At 34.1% G+C, this 21,693-nt stretch overlaps 3 protein-coding genes across 4 annotated transcripts in view; all 3 read left to right on the top strand.

The window, feature by feature from the left end:
• Nucleotides 1-193: 193 nt before the first annotated feature.
• On the top strand, nt 194-8,119 carry LOC135690931 (2,4-dienoyl-CoA reductase [(3E)-enoyl-CoA-producing], mitochondrial-like). The gene is made up of 7 exons (XM_089115263.1): nt 194-598; nt 2,197-2,254; nt 3,803-4,037; nt 4,781-4,880; nt 6,394-6,438; nt 6,864-6,979; nt 7,908-8,119. The coding sequence occupies exons 1-5, from the start codon at nt 348-350 to the stop codon at nt 6,395-6,397; spliced, it is 648 nt and encodes a 215-aa protein (XP_088971389.1). The 5' UTR covers nt 194-347; the 3' UTR covers nt 6,398-6,438; nt 6,864-6,979; nt 7,908-8,119.
• Nucleotides 8,120-10,085: 1,966 nt separating this feature from the next.
• LOC135690513 (2,4-dienoyl-CoA reductase [(3E)-enoyl-CoA-producing], mitochondrial) lies at nt 10,086-20,301 on the top strand. The gene is made up of 8 exons (XM_065208090.2): nt 10,086-10,551; nt 12,150-12,207; nt 13,756-13,990; nt 14,734-14,833; nt 16,272-16,344; nt 17,082-17,228; nt 17,933-17,995; nt 20,078-20,301. Exons 1-8 carry the CDS (start codon nt 10,301-10,303, stop codon nt 20,138-20,140), a joined length of 990 nt encoding a protein of 329 aa, XP_065064162.2. The 5' UTR covers nt 10,086-10,300; the 3' UTR covers nt 20,141-20,301.
• A 151-nt stretch (nt 20,302-20,452) lies between these two features.
• Nucleotides 20,453-21,693, top strand: part of LOC148957521 (uncharacterized) — a 73,992-nt gene continuing 72,751 nt past the window's right edge. For both annotated transcript variants that reach the window (XM_089115256.1, XM_089115258.1), the window contains exon 1: nt 20,453-21,073. The gene's annotated coding sequence lies outside the window, so the exon portion shown is untranslated. The remainder of the gene's footprint in view (nt 21,074-21,693) is intronic.

The following is a 21,693-nucleotide window of genomic DNA, read 5'->3' as shown; positions in this document are numbered from 1 at the left end:
TATATGACCTGACAAGCAACTGTTCTTCTTGATTTAGGCTTTTTAGGCCCATGCTGCAAACCCTTTCCAGAGGATAGCCTCCTTTTCGAAATGAGGGTATAAATACCGCCAAAGTTTTCTTCTTATGGCAACCAATTGGTGTTTTTGTTAGAATTTATTCTGTATCATTTATTTAAAATTTTGGAATTGAATTGGTAAAAGAATAGGTTTCAGTAGAAATTATCATCAAATACCAAACAAGCTGGTTAAAATATATTTCACAAGGAACGTCGGTCATCGTTACTGCGCAGGAGAGCTCTTTATGAACCTTACCCCTTGCACAGTGATCTGACCTTGCTTTGTGTAGCATGGCTGCAAGAAATGTCAGGTTCCCCCTACAAAGGCTCGTCAAAACAGTAAACCAGTTGAAACCGAACTCTGCAATGGCTACTCAGGCGAGGGACATTTCCGCAAACTTTAATGCGAGAAACGACATCATGCTACCGAAAGGCACCTTTGAAGGCAAAGTTGCATTTGTCACAGGGGGTGGAACAGGTCTTGGCCAAGGTATGGTGAAAACTCTATCTGCTCTTGGTGCAAAAGTGGGAATCATGAGTAGGTAGGAACAGTTTTTTTAATTTTCCAAGTTGAAGTGATTCATATACGAATTTTTGTGAGAAAGGGTTTCAAAAATATTTTTCAATGGATTGTTTTTGAAGGGAATGTCCCCCTCTAAACTTGTATTTAGTTTTAGAATAATAAATAATCCCTAATATGTTGGGGGAAAGGTTAGTCGACGTTAACATAAAATTGGTCAGAAGATCAGGAGGGGGATGGGGGAGGGGGAGGGGGGGCTCAGCCGTTAAATGACTCAGTGCACCAGGTGGCCTGTTTGAGAAGTGTGGTATTTTTTAGAACTTATTTTTGCAAACTTGATGAAATAAAAACAGGGCCTGCACCACTGATCCTAAACTGGAGCGGTCATCTGATTGTGGCAAACAGTTCAAACTGCAAATGCTTACTCTGTTTTACTTGTGGATTTTGGTTAATGTATTTGTTGTAATCTACAGGCTTATCTATATCAATGATTTGAGCTGATTTGAATCTTTTATTTAGTGAAAAAGTGGGGAGGCCATGCCCCCCCTGGTCCCCTCTACAGTTCTGCCCTTGAATAAATGTACTTTTAAAAGAAATAAATTTAAAGTATTTTTACTCTTAAATTGTAGCAGATAAAATTCAGGAAACCAGTATATTGTGAATGTATCTGACTTCCTCTGCATCTGCACATATTGGGAAGATTGCAAAAATAAGGTCAAAGTGAAATCAACACTTTATTGTCTTACTTACTGTACACCAAGGAATTTCCAAATGGACATCCAAGATCTTGGGCAATCATTACATGTGTACTGGATAAACTCTGCATACTAGCTCAGGCACCATGCAGCCATTGGGCTAGCAAGGGTTATAGCCCGTCACTTTTTTGCAATAATATGTTAGAAATATTTTATAAAGTTTACTCTAGCAGAACTTTGGAAAGTTTACTCTAACGGATCCTAAGAAGTAGCAGTTTTTCTTGACTGGAAACCCTTTTTTGTTCATTTTCTTGGTGTCTTATCTTGCTAATTTATTTTCATAGAAATTTTTATCTTCTCTGAATCGGACTGCTTTAAAAAAGTTTAGGAAGCAAGTATTTTCTAAAGAGGTGTTTTCCAGCGTTCTAAAAGGCATGGCCTCAAAAATGTTTGGTCACACCCATCTCAGCCCACCTACTTTTAGACTGGTGCACGGTGCTCGTGCTATCTTGTCATTTCACTTCATAGGGACTGTTCAGTTTCAGGTCTACTCTGTAATAGAAGTTTATGAATCATACTTGTTTGCTGTGATACAGGCAGGTCTGAAAAGCTGTAGGCTGGGAAGGCAAAATGCCAAAACGATAGCAAATAATATTTTGTGAACCTGCAGAAAGTTAACTAATCAGGTACCATATTAGTTAATCTGTAAAATTTATGTATGTAATTGTCATTAAGTAAATGTCATCTATATATTTCTTATTACTGTTATTATAGCAAAGATACATAGCAAAAAACATGTGACAACTAGATGTGTTGGTAATCAAGCAGCCACAGTTAAAAAGTGTTTTCTTGATCCCAATATACATGGTAGGCTAAAGCTCACTGACTGGTTGGCTAAAAGTATTTTCCAAATTATCTGTTTCAGGAGATATGATGTATTGAAGAAAACGGCTGATGAAATTTCAGGCGAAACTGGGAATCAGGTATTTATTGATAGAAATTCTTTGATATTTTCCTTTTTCGAATTGTTGTTAAACTCTGCATCATATTCCCACAGAGATTAAGAGAATAATGGTTTGGAAAATAGAACATTAAGGAGATAATCCCAAAAGTCAGAATGCCCTTAATCAAATTTAATTAAGCCATAGGTCAACATTTCTCAGGTGCCAGAGCATGCAAAAACTTCAAAAGTGATTAAAATGTTCAAAATATTGGGCAAGCAAGGTATTTTGTTCAGATGAAGGTATAGTGCATTTTGCAGTTGCTACCTCTGCTTTCTTTTATCTTCTTAAAATAATCATTGGGTTTGAAGTTATTATTGATATGCACAGTGTTGATCTGCTCTCTTGTTTGGTAGCTTCTCTGAACTGCTTTCATCAGGGTATGAGGCTACAAATTCCCCCTCCCCCCCAATGTTCTCATACTTAGATCGGCTGTCTCCCAGTCTTTGCCAATGGCATGCTTAGCTGTTTTGTGATCTATTATTACTTATGTATATATGTATGTATAATTTTGCCATCAAATAAATTACAATTTAAAATTAAAAAAAAAGAAAAAGAAGATCTAAGTACAGATATATAAAATTTACAGATAGAAGTTAAAAGCATATACTTAAAACACCCCAGGTTAAAAATGACAGGGAAGCATTAAAAAGGTCAATACGATCTTGTATCCCTACTTGCGATATCAAGGGTTTTCTTCATCAGTCCAACAGTACAAGCTTCTCTTTTCCTCAGACATTACCTATTATAATTGGGGAATGTGACATTTAGGTGCCAAAATAATTTATTTCTTGAGCTACCCTGGCCCAGTAATATAAAATTATATTATTATATACAAAATTATAAACTTATATACAAAACAAACAAATCAATTTGCACACAAGTCATTGGCAGTATCAGTTACTGTGTAAACGCAGATACTTTTTGGTTCAATCCTGTGTAAGCTGGGTCTTAGTGTGTTATATTTTCACTTTTCTGTGCTTATTTGTTATCCTTAACAGCGTTCACCTCCTTACAATGCCAATGCCACATTCTTTTCTGGGTGAATTTCACCTTGCACTACTCTCACTGCTCTAGAGATGGTCCTGCTTTTGGCATTGTGTGGGGCTGATTATAAAGTTCTGTCAGAACTATCTGTAGGGTTGTTTTGATAACCCATATGTTAGTCATACATTAATAAAATTTTCTGAAGTAATTTTTGTGGAAAGATCTCAATTGGTCTTGCAGCTGATGCCAGCACAGCCAAAATGAAGCTGAAATAATTTTCAAAAATATTTTCTTCAAATCTGCCTTTCAGTTAATTGTTTGATTTTTATTTTGTGTTTATTAAACTTCCTGACTTAATCTTATTCAGAAGAAAGCTCTTAGTTTATTTAACTTCTTTTATGGCTAAATGGTCTGCTGTTGAAGCTTTAAGTGAAGCATTTATGAAAGCAATTCAAAATTTATAAATTCCTGCCATAATATTAATTGTCCTAGAAACATCAAAATGGATTTCTCAAAATTTGAGGTATTTTGGCTTCTTTACAGGTGTTTGCCGTTCAAGGTGATGTTAGAGATCCAGAATCTGTAAAGGCAGCATTGGATGCAGTAGAAGCTGAGCTTGGATTGCCAAATATTGTCATTAACAATGCAGCTGGAAACTTTATCTCCCCATTTGAGAGATTATCTCCAAACGCATTTAAGACTGTCATTGACATTGTACTTAATGGAACTGCAAATGTGACACTTGATGTAGGCAAGAGACTTATAAAGGCTAAGCAAGGTACGTTTTCCATTTGATGCTTGTTTCTTTGTGTAAACCAAGTGAAATTCTGTCTTTTTCTCTCTTGAAAAATTCTACTGCTCAAACTTTTGAGCCTCAAAGTGATGAAAAATCATAGAAAGCTAAAACGAAAACAAACATTTGCAATATAAACAAAGAAATTGATAGTGATTTAACATTTTTTAAACACAGTTAAATTTCCTTTCTTTTAAAATTATTTAAGTGCCATTTCCAAATACTTAGTCTTAATAATATCAAAAAATAATATCAAAAGTAGGATTTTGCAAGTTCATCTAATGCACATGAGCCAAGCAATTTTTGGTAACAAAATGAAGAAACACCTATTGCCCTTTTTATTAGAAAAAGGTAATTATCAACTCTTATCTTAACTAATTTATGTATTAATCTTCTGTTTATGACTTAAGCATCAAATAATATTATTAGATTTGCAGACTAATTTGGTAATATATGTGATTTAGTTTTTAGGTCTTGATTAGTAAAACCTGTCAACATCATTGGAGTGTGTAGATCTCTGCCTAAACTGCATCACACACTCTTCCACAAAATGGTTTGCAGCAACCTTCACTCATTCTTTACCGAGAATGCTAAATATGCTGTATTTAGTGTTGAAATAGCCCGATCGGGAAATTTTGAAGCATTAAAAGATTATATATATACCATTAGAGCACCATGTTATTAGTATAAGAATATATTGAGTCTGTGATGTCTTTATTCTGTTTTAGGGGCAAATTTTCTCAGTATATCAGCAATATATGCAACATCCGGATCTGGTTTTGTAGTGCCTTCTGCAGCAGCCAAGGCGGGAGTAGAAGCAATAACAAAGTATGATTCCCATCAACATTTGCTTTGCTGATATTTGGCCACCTGATGGGCTGGAGTTTAATATAGTGTGAAATATCATCCTATGCATTTAGAGCCTCTCTTCAAGCACCCCTCAGTTATTGCATTCTCTAACTACTTGTCTAGGTTTGGAGGTCTATGAGAAATCAAAATAAAATTAACAGGCAAAATCAAATGACCCAAAAGTTCCTGATTTCAAAGATGATTTTTTGAACAAGCATTGGATTTTCTCAGCAAACTTTAGCAAATGGTGGTGGACTGTCAAATTATCAATCTTACCATCAGGTATATTTGATATTGAGGAATGGCTAGGTAGTAACAACAAGAGAATGCTAATAAGCTAACAAAATAATTCACTTTCTTTCCTCTGCTCTTTATTATCAGTGTTTTTCTATCTCCTACTTAATTGAGATGTCCCAATGATTATTCTAAATTCTTAACCCACTATTTAGCAATTTTTTGTATTGTTTTAAACAGCAATGTTTCTTTTTTTCTATAAAATCTAATCATGTGTTACAAAAGATCAACTTTGCCAATCACAGCAGAAGTAGACAGAAAGGACATAAAGCTTCCACAGCGACTGGCACTTTCAATTTTACTCAGTTTTAAATAACTTGATGGTACTAGCATTTAAAATTCAGTATGAACACAATTACAAAAGGCAAAATACGAAACATAGCAGAAAAAAATATCAAGCATAGCTACTCCTACTAATTTTTATTTATCAATTTTTGTTTTGTTTTTTAGGATAAATTGAATCGTTTCTTACATATGAGTAGCTTGCAATGACTTTGGACTCTTTTTATATGCACCATTGCAGATGCATATATCAGTTATTGCAATTAACTGTTTAATTTTGAGAACATACTAGTTGATAAATTCAGTTGTTAAAATGGCAGTGTTGGTTATTTTTGTTGTCATTAGAAAAGTGGCAGTTAGATTTTTAAAGTCAAGGTAGGACCACAAATAAGAACTATTTGGAGGATGTGTGACAGGACCAGCTCTTGACACAAAAGGACAAATATTTGTTGATCAAGATAAACTTTTCTCAGACTGCGTCAACATTTTTGTTCAGACCCAATGTTTCAATCATGAGAGTGCGACTGCCAATAATTTTTTTGTATCCCTGGGTCAAGGTGTAGCATCCAGAATCAAAGGATTTGGTTTATATTTTCTACAGTCAAATAAATTGTCCCCAAAAATTATGGAAAATTGTATTTTTGTCCATGAAGACATGCAACTTTCCCCCTATTAGTTGTCCCTAAGTTGTCCATTGACTGCTATTAATTTCTCTAGTATCTTAGGCATTGTTGCATCTTTTCCTTGTTGTAGATGCTGTACAAAAATATTCCTAAAGTATCCATAAAGTTTATGGATCTATATCATAAAATTTTCATTGCCAAATATGCTGCCAATGTTGCCTCTTATTTTGCCAATTCAGTTTTTTATATATCTTCAAATGCTTTTCAATCATGATGTGGGTTTAATTCCATAGCTGAAGTCAGTTGCACACTTACCTTGGAAGGCATTCATGTACAAGGTCTGTCAACAATATATTGTATCTAGATATTCTACTTATTTACTCTTTAATTCAATTTTTTAGAATATAAGTCATGTTGTTTCATTAAAATATTTTGTTGGTCAAAAATGTTTCAGTAGCTGCTCCATCAGTTTTTATCCCACTTCTAATTCTTTAAGGGAAATTGATCTGCTATAATTGTTATTCCTGTAATTTATATCATAAACTATAAAGCTTAAATGATTTACACCTAGTTGTTTACAAAATTATGAAAAATATATAAATTTTAATATAGCCAATATTTCATGCTGGTTTACATGGCCTCATCAGAGTGAATGTTGTGAAAAGTTAAGCTATCCCTAGTAAAACATTTATTTCCTGGTTATGGTTTTTTTAAAGCAAATTATCAAATATTGTTTAAACTATGAAATGCTTGGTTTTTTCAGGCCTTCAACACTTTTATTGATGACATATTTGCATTTATCATCACAATGCCTACAGCTCACAGACTAGCCTGTTTCAGAGATGATGTTGTTTTTATGATCTACCTTTATCAGAGATGGTAAGGCAAATTTTCAATTATAATTTATTTAATAACATATCATCATCAGGCACCAAAATTCTTCATTTCTTTTATTTCTGGAATATATGTATTAGTTAATTTATGTAGAGGGCAAGATTAAAGATAATTTGATGTTGACATCAAATTAGAATTCACTTTTTAAGAATAACTTTGTAAAGTTATGATATTAATTTATGAACATTACCCAACAATTTATACTCTGCAGAGTGTTTGAGGAAGGGATTTTGAGTATGCTATACTTCCATTTTGACTGTTTTTTTAATTTTGCTGTACTTGAAACATGTTTTGAAGTTTATATTGAAATAATTTTATGCAAACTACTGTTTAACTTATCTTTCATTACATGTTTTAAAAATCAAGAAGTTTGAGTTGAGCCTTACTTTTTCGTAATATTTTCAGATTTTTTTTCTGTATTGTTAAATCTTTCTTTAAAATAGCTTCAAGGTAATAACTCTTAACTTTAAAATAACTTTGTGATTTGATGGTGATGGAAATGTCTTTGATATCATCAGACATGCATTGTCTGTTGACAGTTCATGAACAAAATCATGCAATTTCAGTTTATACACTGATAAATTATAATATAATACCATTGCATTTTTATAATCTTTGCTATTGCTTAAGTCAGTCTTTTAATGTTTCTTAAAATAACGATTCTTAAAATTAAGCAAACAGAGCCTCATGTTTCTTTGAAACACGGTTTTGTGCTCAATGCCCTGTAGGCAGTGCTGATCATTATTTGATATTTTAAATAGGACAGTAAAATACAACTAAATATCTATTGCACTTCATGCTTAATGCCATCATCAGCAACTATCTTTTAGATTTGGCATAGTTATACCATAATTCTGCTACCGAATTTATTCAAACTTTGCAGCTTTCCATAATTTGCTCCAATTCCTTTTAGGTTATACCCAATTGACAAGTCCAGAGTAAATGAATTTGGAATGTCATATGAAGATCAAAAGGAAAAGAAGGAATAGATTTTATTTTACATTTTTCCCCAAAAATTTATTGTAGTCTCTTGAAAAATTATTGTTAAGAAAATTGTTTTGTCTGATAATAATCCATGAACTTCTTAAGTTGCAAAAATTGGTGACCTTTTGTCTCTAAGTATTACTTTACAAAAACAAGAATTTGTTCTGTTTTTGACACTGCAATTTTTTTATTGGCTCTTAGGATATTAAAGTGCATTTGCATTATTGTTGGGAATCATAAGGACTTCTTGGTATGTAATCAAATTGTCATCAGAAAAGTAGCAGTTAGCTTTGAAACTAGAGGTACGAGCAAAAATAAGAGCTATTTGGAGGAGTTTTGACAGGACCAACTCTTGACATAAAAGGACAGATGTTTGTTGATGTATTCAAAAAACCAAGTTTACCTTAGCAGGAATCAGGATAAACTTTTTCAAGTCCACATATTCTTCAGACCAACAGTTTAAATTATTGGGGGAGAGGGTGTGACTGCCAATAATTTGTGCCTTTGGATCTAGGTGTAGCATCCAAAATCAAACTGGAATGTGCTTGCCAGGGAAATACTTCACATGAATCAGAGAATTATTGATTTGCCACATGAAAACACATAAAGGCAAAAATATAAATGGAACCAATCATGTTTGGAATGAAGATTGATAATTTCCCAATTGTAGTTTCTCTATTGATCAATTTCTTGAAGATCAAGATAATGACAGAACAAAAAAGGATGACTGCATTTTATCGCAATTTGAAAATTGGCTCAATCCATGTTGCAAATGTTTTGTCCTGAACAACAAGGTCATATTGTAAGGGCAACAATGCATTGTACAGGTGGACTCCTTGTGAAACATTACAACAAGAAATTTTAAGCAATTCAGAATTACATCCACTGGCAGAAACAAATTGCTTTGTATCAAAGAGATATATGAGCTTAACCACCCTTGTGCACATCCATGAACACCATAATGCTCTAATTTACAATACAAAATGTTATGATAAACAGTGTCATCGCCTTTTGTAGATCAATGAAGATAATCCAGCCAATCTTTTTATTATAAAGTGTATTCTTTACAGTCCTTTCAGACTCACTAGACCATGAGCAATTGAATGATTTTATTAAAACCCATAAAACCCATTGTAGTGAGAAGAGAACACCATGTATCACAAGGAATCTATAGTCTCTTGTACATTAACATTCCATAAATTTGCTTGAGGCTGATTTAAAAGAAGTTGGACTATAGTTTGATGGTATCTTGGGATTTCCTTTTTGAACTATGAAATCACCTTGCCTATCTTAATTGAGTTAATCATGAAAAATACAAGATAAGCAGCATATCAAAAAATAAAAGAGACAAATACCACAAGCAGACAAGAAAATAAATGAAAAATACAATATTTACTAGACAAGAGTTCTTTTTAATCTTTTATACATAATCTGCCCATAGGATTTTTTTGCTTAATATGGGATCTAGAAAGTCATCACTGCTATAAAATCCAGCACTCTGTTCGCAATATGGGAACCTCAGTTACCATCCTCTGTCAAATGCATCCAATCCAAAGGAAACTGACTTTTCAGTAAACGCTTTATTTTTCCAATGGTGTGTAATTCAGCAGCTTCTCGATCAGATCGACGTGAGCAAGCAACATTCTCCGACAGCAATATCTTTTAAGGCCAAGCGAATCAAGGGCTTCACCTTCAGAGAACTCTGACTGCAACAGACCAAGATAACTTTCCCATTTATTTCCAATTACTTTACCACAAGTAAAACACCTGATTGGTATGATCATGGTTCAAGTTATCTCTTTCGGTAACGGCTTGTATGAGTATGAAGAAACTTTTTAACGGGAAATATTAAGGATCAGCAATGTTGATTCAGTGCAGTTCCTTGGCTTAAACCTTCAGAAAATATCCTTCTTCAATTTATTATTTATTTTTTCCAGTTGTCTCTATTTGCTGCAAACCTTTCTTAATCGATATATATATGACCTGACAAGCAACTGTTCTTCTTGATTTAGGCTTTTTAGGCCCATGCTGCAAACCCTTTCCAGAGGATAGCCTCCTTTTCGAAATGAGGGTATAAATACCGCCAAAGTTTTCTTCTTATGGCAACCAATTGGTGTTTTTGTTAGAATTTATTCTGTATCATTTATTTAAAATTTTGGAATTGAATTGGTAAAAGAATAGGTTTCAGTAGAAATTATCATCAAATACCAAACAAGCTGGTTAAAATATATTTCACAAGGAACGTCGGTCATCGTTACTGCGCAGGAGAGCTCTTTATGAACCTTACCCCTTGCACAGTGATCTGACCTTGCTTTGTGTAGCATGGCTGCAAGAAATGTCAGGTTCCCCCTACAAAGGCTCGTCAAAACAGTAAACCAGTTGAAACCGAACTCTGCAATGGCTACTCAGGCGAGGGACATTTCCGCAAACTTTAATGCGAGAAACGACATCATGCTACCGAAAGGCACCTTTGAAGGCAAAGTTGCATTTGTCACAGGGGGTGGAACAGGTCTTGGCCAAGGTATGGTGAAAACTCTATCTGCTCTTGGTGCAAAAGTGGGAATCATGAGTAGGTAGGAACAGTTTTTTTAATTTTCCAAGTTGAAGTGATTCATATACGAATTTTTGTGAGAAAGGGTTTCAAAAATATTTTTCAATGGATTGTTTTTGAAGGGAATGTCCCCCTCTAAACTTGTATTTAGTTTTAGAATAATAAATAATCCCTAATATGTTGGGGGAAAGGTTAGTCGACGTTAACATAAAATTGGTCAGAAGATCAGGAGGGGGATGGGGGAGGGGGAGGGGGGGCTCAGCCGTTAAATGACTCAGTGCACCAGGTGGCCTGTTTGAGAAGTGTGGTATTTTTTAGAACTTATTTTTGCAAACTTGATGAAATAAAAACAGGGCCTGCACCACTGATCCTAAACTGGAGCGGTCATCTGATTGTGGCAAACAGTTCAAACTGCAAATGCTTACTCTGTTTTACTTGTGGATTTTGGTTAATGTATTTGTTGTAATCTACAGGCTTATCTATATCAATGATTTGAGCTGATTTGAATCTTTTATTTAGTGAAAAAGTGGGGAGGCCATGCCCCCCCTGGTCCCCTCTACAGTTCTGCCCTTGAATAAATGTACTTTTAAAAGAAATAAATTTAAAGTATTTTTACTCTTAAATTGTAGCAGATAAAATTCAGGAAACCAGTATATTGTGAATGTATCTGACTTCCTCTGCATCTGCACATATTGGGAAGATTGCAAAAATAAGGTCAAAGTGAAATCAACACTTTATTGTCTTACTTACTGTACACCAAGGAATTTCCAAATGGACATCCAAGATCTTGGGCAATCATTACATGTGTACTGGATAAACTCTGCATACTAGCTCAGGCACCATGCAGCCATTGGGCTAGCAAGGGTTATAGCCCGTCACTTTTTTGCAATAATATGTTAGAAATATTTTATAAAGTTTACTCTAGCAGAACTTTGGAAAGTTTACTCTAACGGATCCTAAGAAGTAGCAGTTTTTCTTGACTGGAAACCCTTTTTTGTTCATTTTCTTGGTGTCTTATCTTGCTAATTTATTTTCATAGAAATTTTTATCTTCTCTGAATCGGACTGCTTTAAAAAAGTTTAGGAAGCAAGTATTTTCTAAAGAGGTGTTTTCCAGCGTTCTAAAAGGCATGGCCTCAAAAATGTTTGGTCACACCCATCTCAGCCCACCTACTTTTAGACTGGTGCACGGTGCTCGTGCTATCTTGTCATTTCACTTCATAGGGACTGTTCAGTTTCAGGTCTACTCTGTAATAGAAGTTTATGAATCATACTTGTTTGCTGTGATACAGGCAGGTCTGAAAAGCTGTAGGCTGGGAAGGCAAAATGCCAAAACGATAGCAAATAATATTTTGTGAACCTGCAGAAAGTTAACTAATCAGGTACCATATTAGTTAATCTGTAAAATTTATGTATGTAATTGTCATTAAGTAAATGTCATCTATATATTTCTTATTACTGTTATTATAGCAAAGATACATAGCAAAAAACATGTGACAACTAGATGTGTTGGTAATCAAGCAGCCACAGTTAAAAAGTGTTTTCTTGATCCCAATATACATGGTAGGCTAAAGCTCACTGACTGGTTGGCTAAAAGTATTTTCCAAATTATCTGTTTCAGGAGATATGATGTATTGAAGAAAACGGCTGATGAAATTTCAGGCGAAACTGGGAATCAGGTATTTATTGATAGAAATTCTTTGATATTTTCCTTTTTCGAATTGTTGTTAAACTCTGCATCATATTCCCACAGAGATTAAGAGAATAATGGTTTGGAAAATAGAACATTAAGGAGATAATCCCAAAAGTCAGAATGCCCTTAATCAAATTTAATTAAGCCATAGGTCAACATTTCTCAGGTGCCAGAGCATGCAAAAACTTCAAAAGTGATTAAAATGTTCAAAATATTGGGCAAGCAAGGTATTTTGTTCAGATGAAGGTATAGTGCATTTTGCAGTTGCTACCTCTGCTTTCTTTTATCTTCTTAAAATAATCATTGGGTTTGAAGTTATTATTGATATGCACAGTGTTGATCTGCTCTCTTGTTTGGTAGCTTCTCTGAACTGCTTTCATCAGGGTATGAGGCTACAAATTCCCCCTCCCCCCCAATGTTCTCATACTTAGATCGGCTGTCTCCCAGTCTTTGCCAATGGCATGCTTAGCTGTTTTGTGATCTATTATTACTTATGTATATATGTATGTATAATTTTGCCATCAAATAAATTACAATTTAAAATTAAAAAAAAAGAAAAAGAAGATCTAAGTACAGATATATAAAATTTACAGATAGAAGTTAAAAGCATATACTTAAAACACCCCAGGTTAAAAATGACAGGGAAGCATTAAAAAGGTCAATACGATCTTGTATCCCTACTTGCGATATCAAGGGTTTTCTTCATCAGTCCAACAGTACAAGCTTCTCTTTTCCTCAGACATTACCTATTATAATTGGGGAATGTGACATTTAGGTGCCAAAATAATTTATTTCTTGAGCTACCCTGGCCCAGTAATATAAAATTATATTATTATATACAAAATTATAAACTTATATACAAAACAAACAAATCAATTTGCACACAAGTCATTGGCAGTATCAGTTACTGTGTAAACGCAGATACTTTTTGGTTCAATCCTGTGTAAGCTGGGTCTTAGTGTGTTATATTTTCACTTTTCTGTGCTTATTTGTTATCCTTAACAGCGTTCACCTCCTTACAATGCCAATGCCACATTCTTTTCTGGGTGAATTTCACCTTGCACTACTCTCACTGCTCTAGAGATGGTCCTGCTTTTGGCATTGTGTGGGGCTGATTATAAAGTTCTGTCAGAACTATCTGTAGGGTTGTTTTGATAACCCATATGTTAGTCATACATTAATAAAATTTTCTGAAGTAATTTTTGTGGAAAGATCTCAATTGGTCTTGCAGCTGATGCCAGCACAGCCAAAATGAAGCTGAAATAATTTTCAAAAATATTTTCTTCAAATCTGCCTTTCAGTTAATTGTTTGATTTTTATTTTGTGTTTATTAAACTTCCTGACTTAATCTTATTCAGAAGAAAGCTCTTAGTTTATTTAACTTCTTTTATGGCTAAATGGTCTGCTGTTGAAGCTTTAAGTGAAGCATTTATGAAAGCAATTCAAAATTTATAAATTCCTGCCATAATATTAATTGTCCTAGAAACATCAAAATGGATTTCTCAAAATTTGAGGTATTTTGGCTTCTTTACAGGTGTTTGCCGTTCAAGGTGATGTTAGAGATCCAGAATCTGTAAAGGCAGCATTGGATGCAGTAGAAGCTGAGCTTGGATTGCCAAATATTGTCATTAACAATGCAGCTGGAAACTTTATCTCCCCATTTGAGAGATTATCTCCAAACGCATTTAAGACTGTCATTGACATTGTACTTAATGGAACTGCAAATGTGACACTTGATGTAGGCAAGAGACTTATAAAGGCTAAGCAAGGTACGTTTTCCATTTGATGCTTGTTTCTTTGTGTAAACCAAGTGAAATTCTGTCTTTTTCTCTCTTGAAAAATTCTACTGCTCAAACTTTTGAGCCTCAAAGTGATGAAAAATCATAGAAAGCTAAAACGAAAACAAACATTTGCAATATAAACAAAGAAATTGATAGTGATTTAACATTTTTTAAACACAGTTAAATTTCCTTTCTTTTAAAATTATTTAAGTGCCATTTCCAAATACTTAGTCTTAATAATATCAAAAAATAATATCAAAAGTAGGATTTTGCAAGTTCATCTAATGCACATGAGCCAAGCAATTTTTGGTAACAAAATGAAGAAACACCTATTGCCCTTTTTATTAGAAAAAGGTAATTATCAACTCTTATCTTAACTAATTTATGTATTAATCTTCTGTTTATGACTTAAGCATCAAATAATATTATTAGATTTGCAGACTAATTTGGTAATATATGTGATTTAGTTTTTAGGTCTTGATTAGTAAAACCTGTCAACATCATTGGAGTGTGTAGATCTCTGCCTAAACTGCATCACACACTCTTCCACAAAATGGTTTGCAGCAACCTTCACTCATTCTTTACTGAGAATGCTAAATATGCTGTATTTAGTGTTGAAATAGCCCGATCGGGAAATTTTGAAGCATTAAAAGATTATATATATACCATTAGAGCACCATGTTATTAGTATAAGAATATATTGAGTCTGTGATGTCTTTATTCTGTTTTAGGGGCAAATTTTCTCAGTATATCAGCAATATATGCAACATCCGGATCTGGTTTTGTAGTGCCTTCTGCAGCAGCCAAGGCGGGAGTAGAAGCAATAACAAAGTATGATTCCCATCAACATTTGCTTTGCTGATATTTGGCCACCTGATGGGCTGGAGTTTAATATAGTGTGAAATATCATCCTATGCATTTAGAGCCTCTCTTCAAGCACCCCTCAGTTATTGCATTCTCTAACTACTTGTCTAGGTTTGGAGGTCTATGAGAAATCAAAATAAAATTAACAGGCAAAATCAAATGACCCAAAAGTTCCTGATTTCAAAGATGATTTTTTGAACAAGCATTGGATTTTCTCAGCAAACTTTAGCAAATGGTGGTGGACTGTCAAATTATCAATCTTACCATCAGGTATATTTGATATTGAGGAATGGCTAGGTAGTAACAACAAGAGAATGCTAATAAGCTAACAAAATAATTCACTTTCTTTCCTCTGCTCTTTATTATCAGTGTTTTTCTATCTCCTACTTAATTGAGATGTCCCAATGATTATTCTAAATTCTTAACCCACTATTTGTCAAGACTCTAGTTTTGGTGTAAAATAACTCTAAAATCTAGATAGGTTAAGAATTCCCTTGCTAAACATGTTTCCGCTTGAATACTAAAGAATTACAGCTTGAAAACTAGAGAAAGTGTGCCAGGTTTGTTTTATCAAACTAACTTTTTAACAAGGCTGTTCTACAATATTCGTGTACTTAGAGCCTTTCTTCCAAGCATCCTCCCCAATATGTGTACTTAAAGCTTGCTAGAAGAACCTCTTAACGGACGCACTAACAGCTCTACCAGCAAGCATGATTTTGTAAAATCTTTACAGTGCAGGTTTGGAAAGTAGCTGAAATTATTGTTTAGATGCATTCATAATTTCTCTCGCTTAGCCATTTTCTAATTAAGAAAAAAGGTTGCCTAGGCTTTTGTATTACTACAGGTTTTATTTGACTAATGTAAACTTTAGTATTGTTTTGTTTTCTGTTGAGTTAGCTTAGATAACTGTCCATCTTCGCAAGTGGAAGACAGCTGTTTTGAAAAATTTAACTTAAAGAAAAGAACCACTTTTACTGATAATGGCATATTTATACATTAACAAAACGATGCTCCACCTATGTAGCAACTTTTGAAATCGTTCCAACAAACGAATTTTTCGTAGCCAGTTCTTCCCCTGTACATAATATTAATGCTTAATTTACTGCAGTGTAAGGATGATTTTACAATTCAGTCTGTTCGATTCAGTTGCTTTTATTATGCCAGATATACTTCTCAAACCTTGCTTACTTTCCCTTTTTACTCGCATAATTTTTACATTTACTATTTTAATCATTTTAATCATTTTAATCATTTAACCCTTTGCTGATTTTACCAGAGTCTCCTACTTTTGCGCTTTTTTCTATCTCTTTTTTAGTACGAACGTCAGTTTGTGCATTTTGAAAGATTTATTGTGTGTGATGCTGCATTGTGCGTAGATCTGAAGCAATGAAATATTATCTTCTAGGTCCTTGGCCGTTGAATGGGCTCGATATGGTATGCGCTTCAATGCAATTGCACCTGGGCCTATCAAAACAGAGGTAAGGCACCATTTGGGTGAATCACTGAGTTGTTGTCACGATAATCAGTATGCAGGAAATTTCAAGTTTCATCAATATTCAAGAAGTTTACATTAAAGGGTCTTGTTCGCCGAGAAAGTCGAGTGGCAATTCTAAGAGGGCAGATTCTTAAACATGAAATATTGTCTGAGGTACCCTGTGAATTAAGCTGCGATAGCAGCAATGGCAAAAAGTCTAAATACGCACGTATATATTACTGTTACTGCAGAGTCCAGAAAAGTTGTTAACCTTCCTTCAGACAAAAACATCCCAGAAAGAAAATCTTCCTCACAAAAAAATAGGAAGTGGGCGTGGCTTGGGTGTGTCATTGGAGCTTCTTTTGTTTTTCGTGGACCTTCCTCCAGTCAGTGGCCGTGCGACCGCAATTTTTTCTTGACACTGTGTTCATGTTTATAATTGGTTCTTGTCGTAGATGCAGGATTTCCTACATTTGACCGGTATATCGGCCTTGTAGAAGCTACTGTAACATGTGTTCAGTCAAAATTAATTGGGCCGAAAAAAAAAATCATGATTAGCGTTTGAAATTATTTTGCTACCTCGCAGGTTTCATGCTGACATGACAACGCCTTGGGCACCAAAATCCAAAACTGAATTGTGAAACTCGGAGTCGCAACTAAGAACCTTACGCTCTACACAGCGTATCACGTCAAATATTTAGAATAGGAAATTTAAAATATCACATACTGTCCTTTTTTCAGGGAGCCTTTAGCCGGCTTGACCCTACAGGTGCCTTTGAGGAGCATATGCTTGAGAGAAATCCAACAAAAAGAATTGGAACGAGAGAAGAACTTGCTAACCTTGTAGCATACATGGTTAGTGACTATTCAAGTTGGATGAATGGAGAGGTGAGATCATACGTAATGAACTGAAAAATTGATAATCCATAATATTCTAGTCCCAAATTGTCTTTGATTTTGTTCATATTTACTTGTTTTGGGAAGTTTTCAAAGCTAAATTTAATATCTTCTTCGTATCTACCACTTAACTGTGTACTAGTTTTTCTAGTGTGTGCTAGCATGATATACTAGTTTTCTAAAGAAAGTATTTGATAAATAGCCAATGATAATCGAATAAAAACCAGTGTCGTTGCATTGGATTATAAGATATCATGATAACAAACATTTCTGAGAAGACTAAAATTTCACGTGTGAAGTGCAAAATTCTAGGTCAGCATACGAAAAGCCAAGGACCTACCAATTTTAATTAAATTCATACTTGACATGGTTTACATTTTCTTTTTGTTTAGTTTCGTTTTTGCAATATTCTATGGATAAACTCGAATCTCTAGTTTAGGTTCTAAGTTTTATTTAGCTGAATTTTGTTTAGATAATAAGAACTTTTAGCATGATGTGCTAGTTTTCAAAAGAAAGTATTTGATAAATTGCAAATTATAATCGAATAAAATCCAGAGTCATCGCGTTTTCATGTGTTTGGAATGGAATACAGAACATTCTGTATAGCATGGAAAGTGTTTAGAGCAGCTTTTCTTTTTAGTTTTAAAAATTGGAACTGTTGAAATTTATAGTTTTAGTAACTTGTTTTGATGCAGGTTGTCGTTCTTGATGGAGGCGAATTTAGAGCTTTGGCGGGGGAAATGAATGCAGCTTTACAGGTATGATGAATAGATTCATTAAATTCTGGTAGTAATGTAATCACTTAGCAAGCGTTCTTCAACCACTTTGCTGCGTGGGTTGAATGCGTGTGCACAAAAGTGTGCCAGGTGGTATTCTCTGTTGTGTCGTGGAAAATTCTCCAATTTCACCCTACTGGTCTAAAAGATTGAAAACAATTACGTCTTTCTTCCATTCCTGTCAGGATATGAACTCTGGGTTCAGCAAAACAGGTCCACGTTTCACACTCAGGGAATAAGATTTTTCTTTTTCATTTATTTGATTTCTATTCAAGATACTTCGTTGAGAACGGCTTATTATTGTCCCTATAGGCCACAGAGTTTCAATTTTTAACATTGTCTGTTGATGGTGTGCCCCGTGATTTTTTTCTATGAAAATGAGTGTCGTAGATCAAAAAATCGTTTTTGAGTAAATAAGTCTTTCGTACTGCTGAAGTACGATGCGGCGAAGTAAATCACCGCAGAGAAGGAGCTACTTTTTCAATAGCCAGAATGTTGTAGGTTCTTGTTTTGAGGGTGAAAATGTTTATTATAGGATGGAAGGTTCTTATTTCAAGGGTATATTCCTTGCCTCTGAGGGACAAAAGGGCCAAAGTGTCTTGTATTATAAGAACATGTAAATTCAATTTGATCTTAAACACAAAATTGTTTGGAAATAAACAATACAGTTCCAATGCTCCTTGGAAAAAAGCTAATCACAGTACATCGATTTGGCTCCCGCTGTTGGTTCAACAGTGCTTTCCTCGTCCTTGACACAGATTTCTGAAGTAAAATTTGTATACAAATCACAGCTCGCGATTTATGTAACATTTTAAAGACTCTCCTCTTGTCAAACAGTCACGCTAAACAAGCTTTGTACCTTCTTTCAGACTAACTCTAAGGATCCTCACATGAAATTGAATTTCTGTCTTGGATAAAGATTGAGGAATGAAGTGATAACATTAAAGTCATTCCTTATTACAAAATCTTTGCTTTTCTACGTTTCATCTAAGTTCCGTTCCTAGAAATGAAAAACAAACGAAACATGAAAAAGGGAAGAATAAGGGTTGATTTTCGATGATTTTTTCTCATTTTTCTCTAACCTTACTTCTCAAAGATGCAGCGTATTTCATTCGTTGTACTCTAATTTATTTTGCATGCTGTGCGCTTATTTACATAGTCAAATGAATAAGAGTGGGTTTTCACTTCATTGTTTGCAGAAAATTTGAACCAAATGAACGATATTGCATTTTTGTTAACTGTGTAATTTAGTATTTGTAATTCATTCGCCAAACATTTTTAATGTTTACGTCCGTACTTATTCGTCAAAAAGAACATATCTTTGTGTACTCTTGAATAGGTGATTCCTTGAATTACTAAAAGTGCAGCTGCCTAGTGATTCAAATTTTTTTGCTTAATCGTTTTTTCGCTATTTCTGTAAGCATTGACGCAGTTTCAGTGTAAACAAACTTAGAATGAAGGGAAAATAATATCATTATTCTAAAGAGCCATGTCATTATTGATTGAAAATTTAAAGCAAGATTTTCGATTGCAATGCTATACTGGGCTCAATAATTCTCCCATATTTTCTTAAGTTTAACAAACAATCACTGAAGTTCTTTCTGAAATCGTAATTTATTCAATCGAAATTCTGCTAGATCGTGCAGATGGCCAAGGCTTTATGATAATAGATCTTGTAGACATAAATATCGATTAATTCGTTCATTCTTAACTAAATAATACTACCAGTTTGAGATTCGATCTGTAATTCGGTTTTTTGTCAATTGTTTGATAAACGAAAAATTCTTACAACACTGAACAGCGTTCTATTCAATGTTAAGTTTGCTATTAAATGACATAATCTTAACATAGAATCAACAGAGAAAAATATTATCTTTTATGCTTGTGATTCGCAGATGCCTCAAATGCAATAGTTGTGTTTTATGTTGATTAAAACATTTCCTCTTGCCAGTTATAACCGCAACTGAAATACTGTCGGTTTTTAATTGCTTCAATATCAAATTTCCTGCTCGTAGGCAGTTTAATTAAACCGCATTTTTTAAACTTGCGATTTGTTCTCATTAGGTTACCGATGAACAATGGGATATGATGGAAAAAATGGCAAAGAAGAAAAAACCAAAACTTTGAAAAGACAGCTAGTTTGTAGCTTCTATCCGGTGCATTTCACTGCCAATATTTCAATGCTAAAATAGATTTTAAGAGTGAATGATAGTTCAGATTTTGAATTTTGGAATAAAAAGTGTAATCCTGTACATGTGAATTCGATTCTAAGCCAAAAATGTGTTTGCCTTCTGTGTTTGGATTGTATTGGAACCTCTGTTTCAGCCTATTTTACTTTCATAGTAATAAACATTATTTTAAGCCCAATCACCCTAAGATTTTAGATAAAATTTTGGTACTATAAACATTGATGAATTTAAAGAACTCAGATACCGTTGTTTTACCACTTGCCAACTCAGTGATCATGATCGGGACCATTAGCATGCCGTGTTAGAAATCATAATCATTGATTTATTATTATTGGTGATAGCAGCAACGAAATATCTGATTTTGATCTATGATGAAAACATGATCGTCGTTTTTTAACTTCAGAAAAGATGCAGCCATTTAAAACGCTCGTTGTACAGTTTTACAGGATATTCATGCAACGTTTTTGAAAATGAAACAAGAGTTGCGGTTGACGATCATGGTTGGCATAGTGATTGTTTTGATCAATCGATGATCGATCATCTTCAAAGTTTGTATTGCCTGTAGTTTGTATTTATCTATTGAAATGCTGCTTTTTGGTGTGATGATCAAGATTTGTCGGCTTCTCTGATCCCTCGGTTAATCGGGATAAAATCAACACAGTGAAGTAGCAACAAGGTGTCCGTATCAAGTTTCTCTTATCTTTATCTAATGCAATGTTTGTCCAGTGCATTTGCTCAGTTTGGTTTTGAATGCAGGTTCAATGTCTTCAAAGAAAACCATTATCCAAACAACTGAGAACATGACGAAGCTGGCATTCTAGGCTCGAATGAAGTAAAATTCAGCTTGAAAGAAATTGAGTTTCAACTTACAGTACGTATTTCGATTAGATGTTTCTATTTTTATATAAGTTCTACACATGTTTTCTACAATATTAGAAGGATGATGGTTTATTATTTCTAGAGTGACAAGTGTTTATACGTACGCAAAGATCTTGTTAGAGTTTCATGAGCTTTATTGATTTTGTATATTGCCCGATTTTCACACTGTTTTTATGATGGGACAGTAACGTGGTTATAGGGTATTTTCACGTGTGACAGGCTGCTATTATGATGGGTTGTGAAGGTTAGTGTGTGTGGTGATTGCTAAGCAGCATATAACCTTATATCAATTATTACCATAAATTACCTTATTGCTTTCGTAGTTGTCAAAAAGGTACTCAATTTGGAACCATTTCTCAGTTTGTAGATAAAAAAGGGCTAATAATACAGTTTCTTCAAGCCTGGAAGCCTGGAAGCATGGCCCCTGCCATATAGAGACCTCCGTACATTTATATGATTCCATAGGTATAATTCACAAGTCTTCAAGGAAGGAATTCATGACCTTTTTTGGACGTTAAACGACGCTTTCACCATGAAGGAATTTGAAATTTGAATTGGCCTACATTTTCGAGTTTTTCATTCTCCTTCTTATTCTTTACATTTTCATTATTT

The sequence above is a fragment of the Rhopilema esculentum genome, unplaced genomic scaffold (assembly GCF_057945365.1).
Source record: "Rhopilema esculentum isolate cy_ngs unplaced genomic scaffold, ASM5794536v1 HiC_scaffold_23, whole genome shotgun sequence".
Taxonomy (NCBI): Eukaryota; Metazoa; Cnidaria; class Scyphozoa; order Rhizostomeae; family Rhizostomatidae; genus Rhopilema; species Rhopilema esculentum.
The sequence above is the reverse complement of the archived record's forward strand: the minus strand, read 5'-3'. Positions and strand labels throughout refer to the sequence as shown.

What these genes read in the sequence shown, in the direction of transcription:
- LOC135690513 (XM_065208090.2), top strand. Translation starts at nt 10,301, where the DNA reads ATGGCTGCAAGAAATGTCAGGTTCCCCCTACAAAGGCTCGTCAAAACA. An exon ending in ACTTATAAAGGCTAAGCAAG is followed by an intron (nt 13,991 to 14,733) that starts GTACGTTTTCCA and finishes ATTCTGTTTTAG; the next exon opens with GGGCAAATTTTCTCAGTATA. An exon ending in CTGGGCCTATCAAAACAGAG is followed by an intron (nt 16,345 to 17,081) that starts GTAAGGCACCAT and finishes TCCTTTTTTCAG; the next exon opens with GGAGCCTTTAGCCGGCTTGA.
- LOC135690931 (XM_089115263.1), top strand. Translation starts at nt 348, where the DNA reads ATGGCTGCAAGAAATGTCAGGTTCCCCCTACAAAGGCTCGTCAAAACA. An exon ending in AAAGTGGGAATCATGAGTAG is followed by an intron (nt 599 to 2,196) that starts GTAGGAACAGTT and finishes TATCTGTTTCAG; the next exon opens with GAGATATGATGTATTGAAGA. An exon ending in ACTTATAAAGGCTAAGCAAG is followed by an intron (nt 4,038 to 4,780) that starts GTACGTTTTCCA and finishes ATTCTGTTTTAG; the next exon opens with GGGCAAATTTTCTCAGTATA.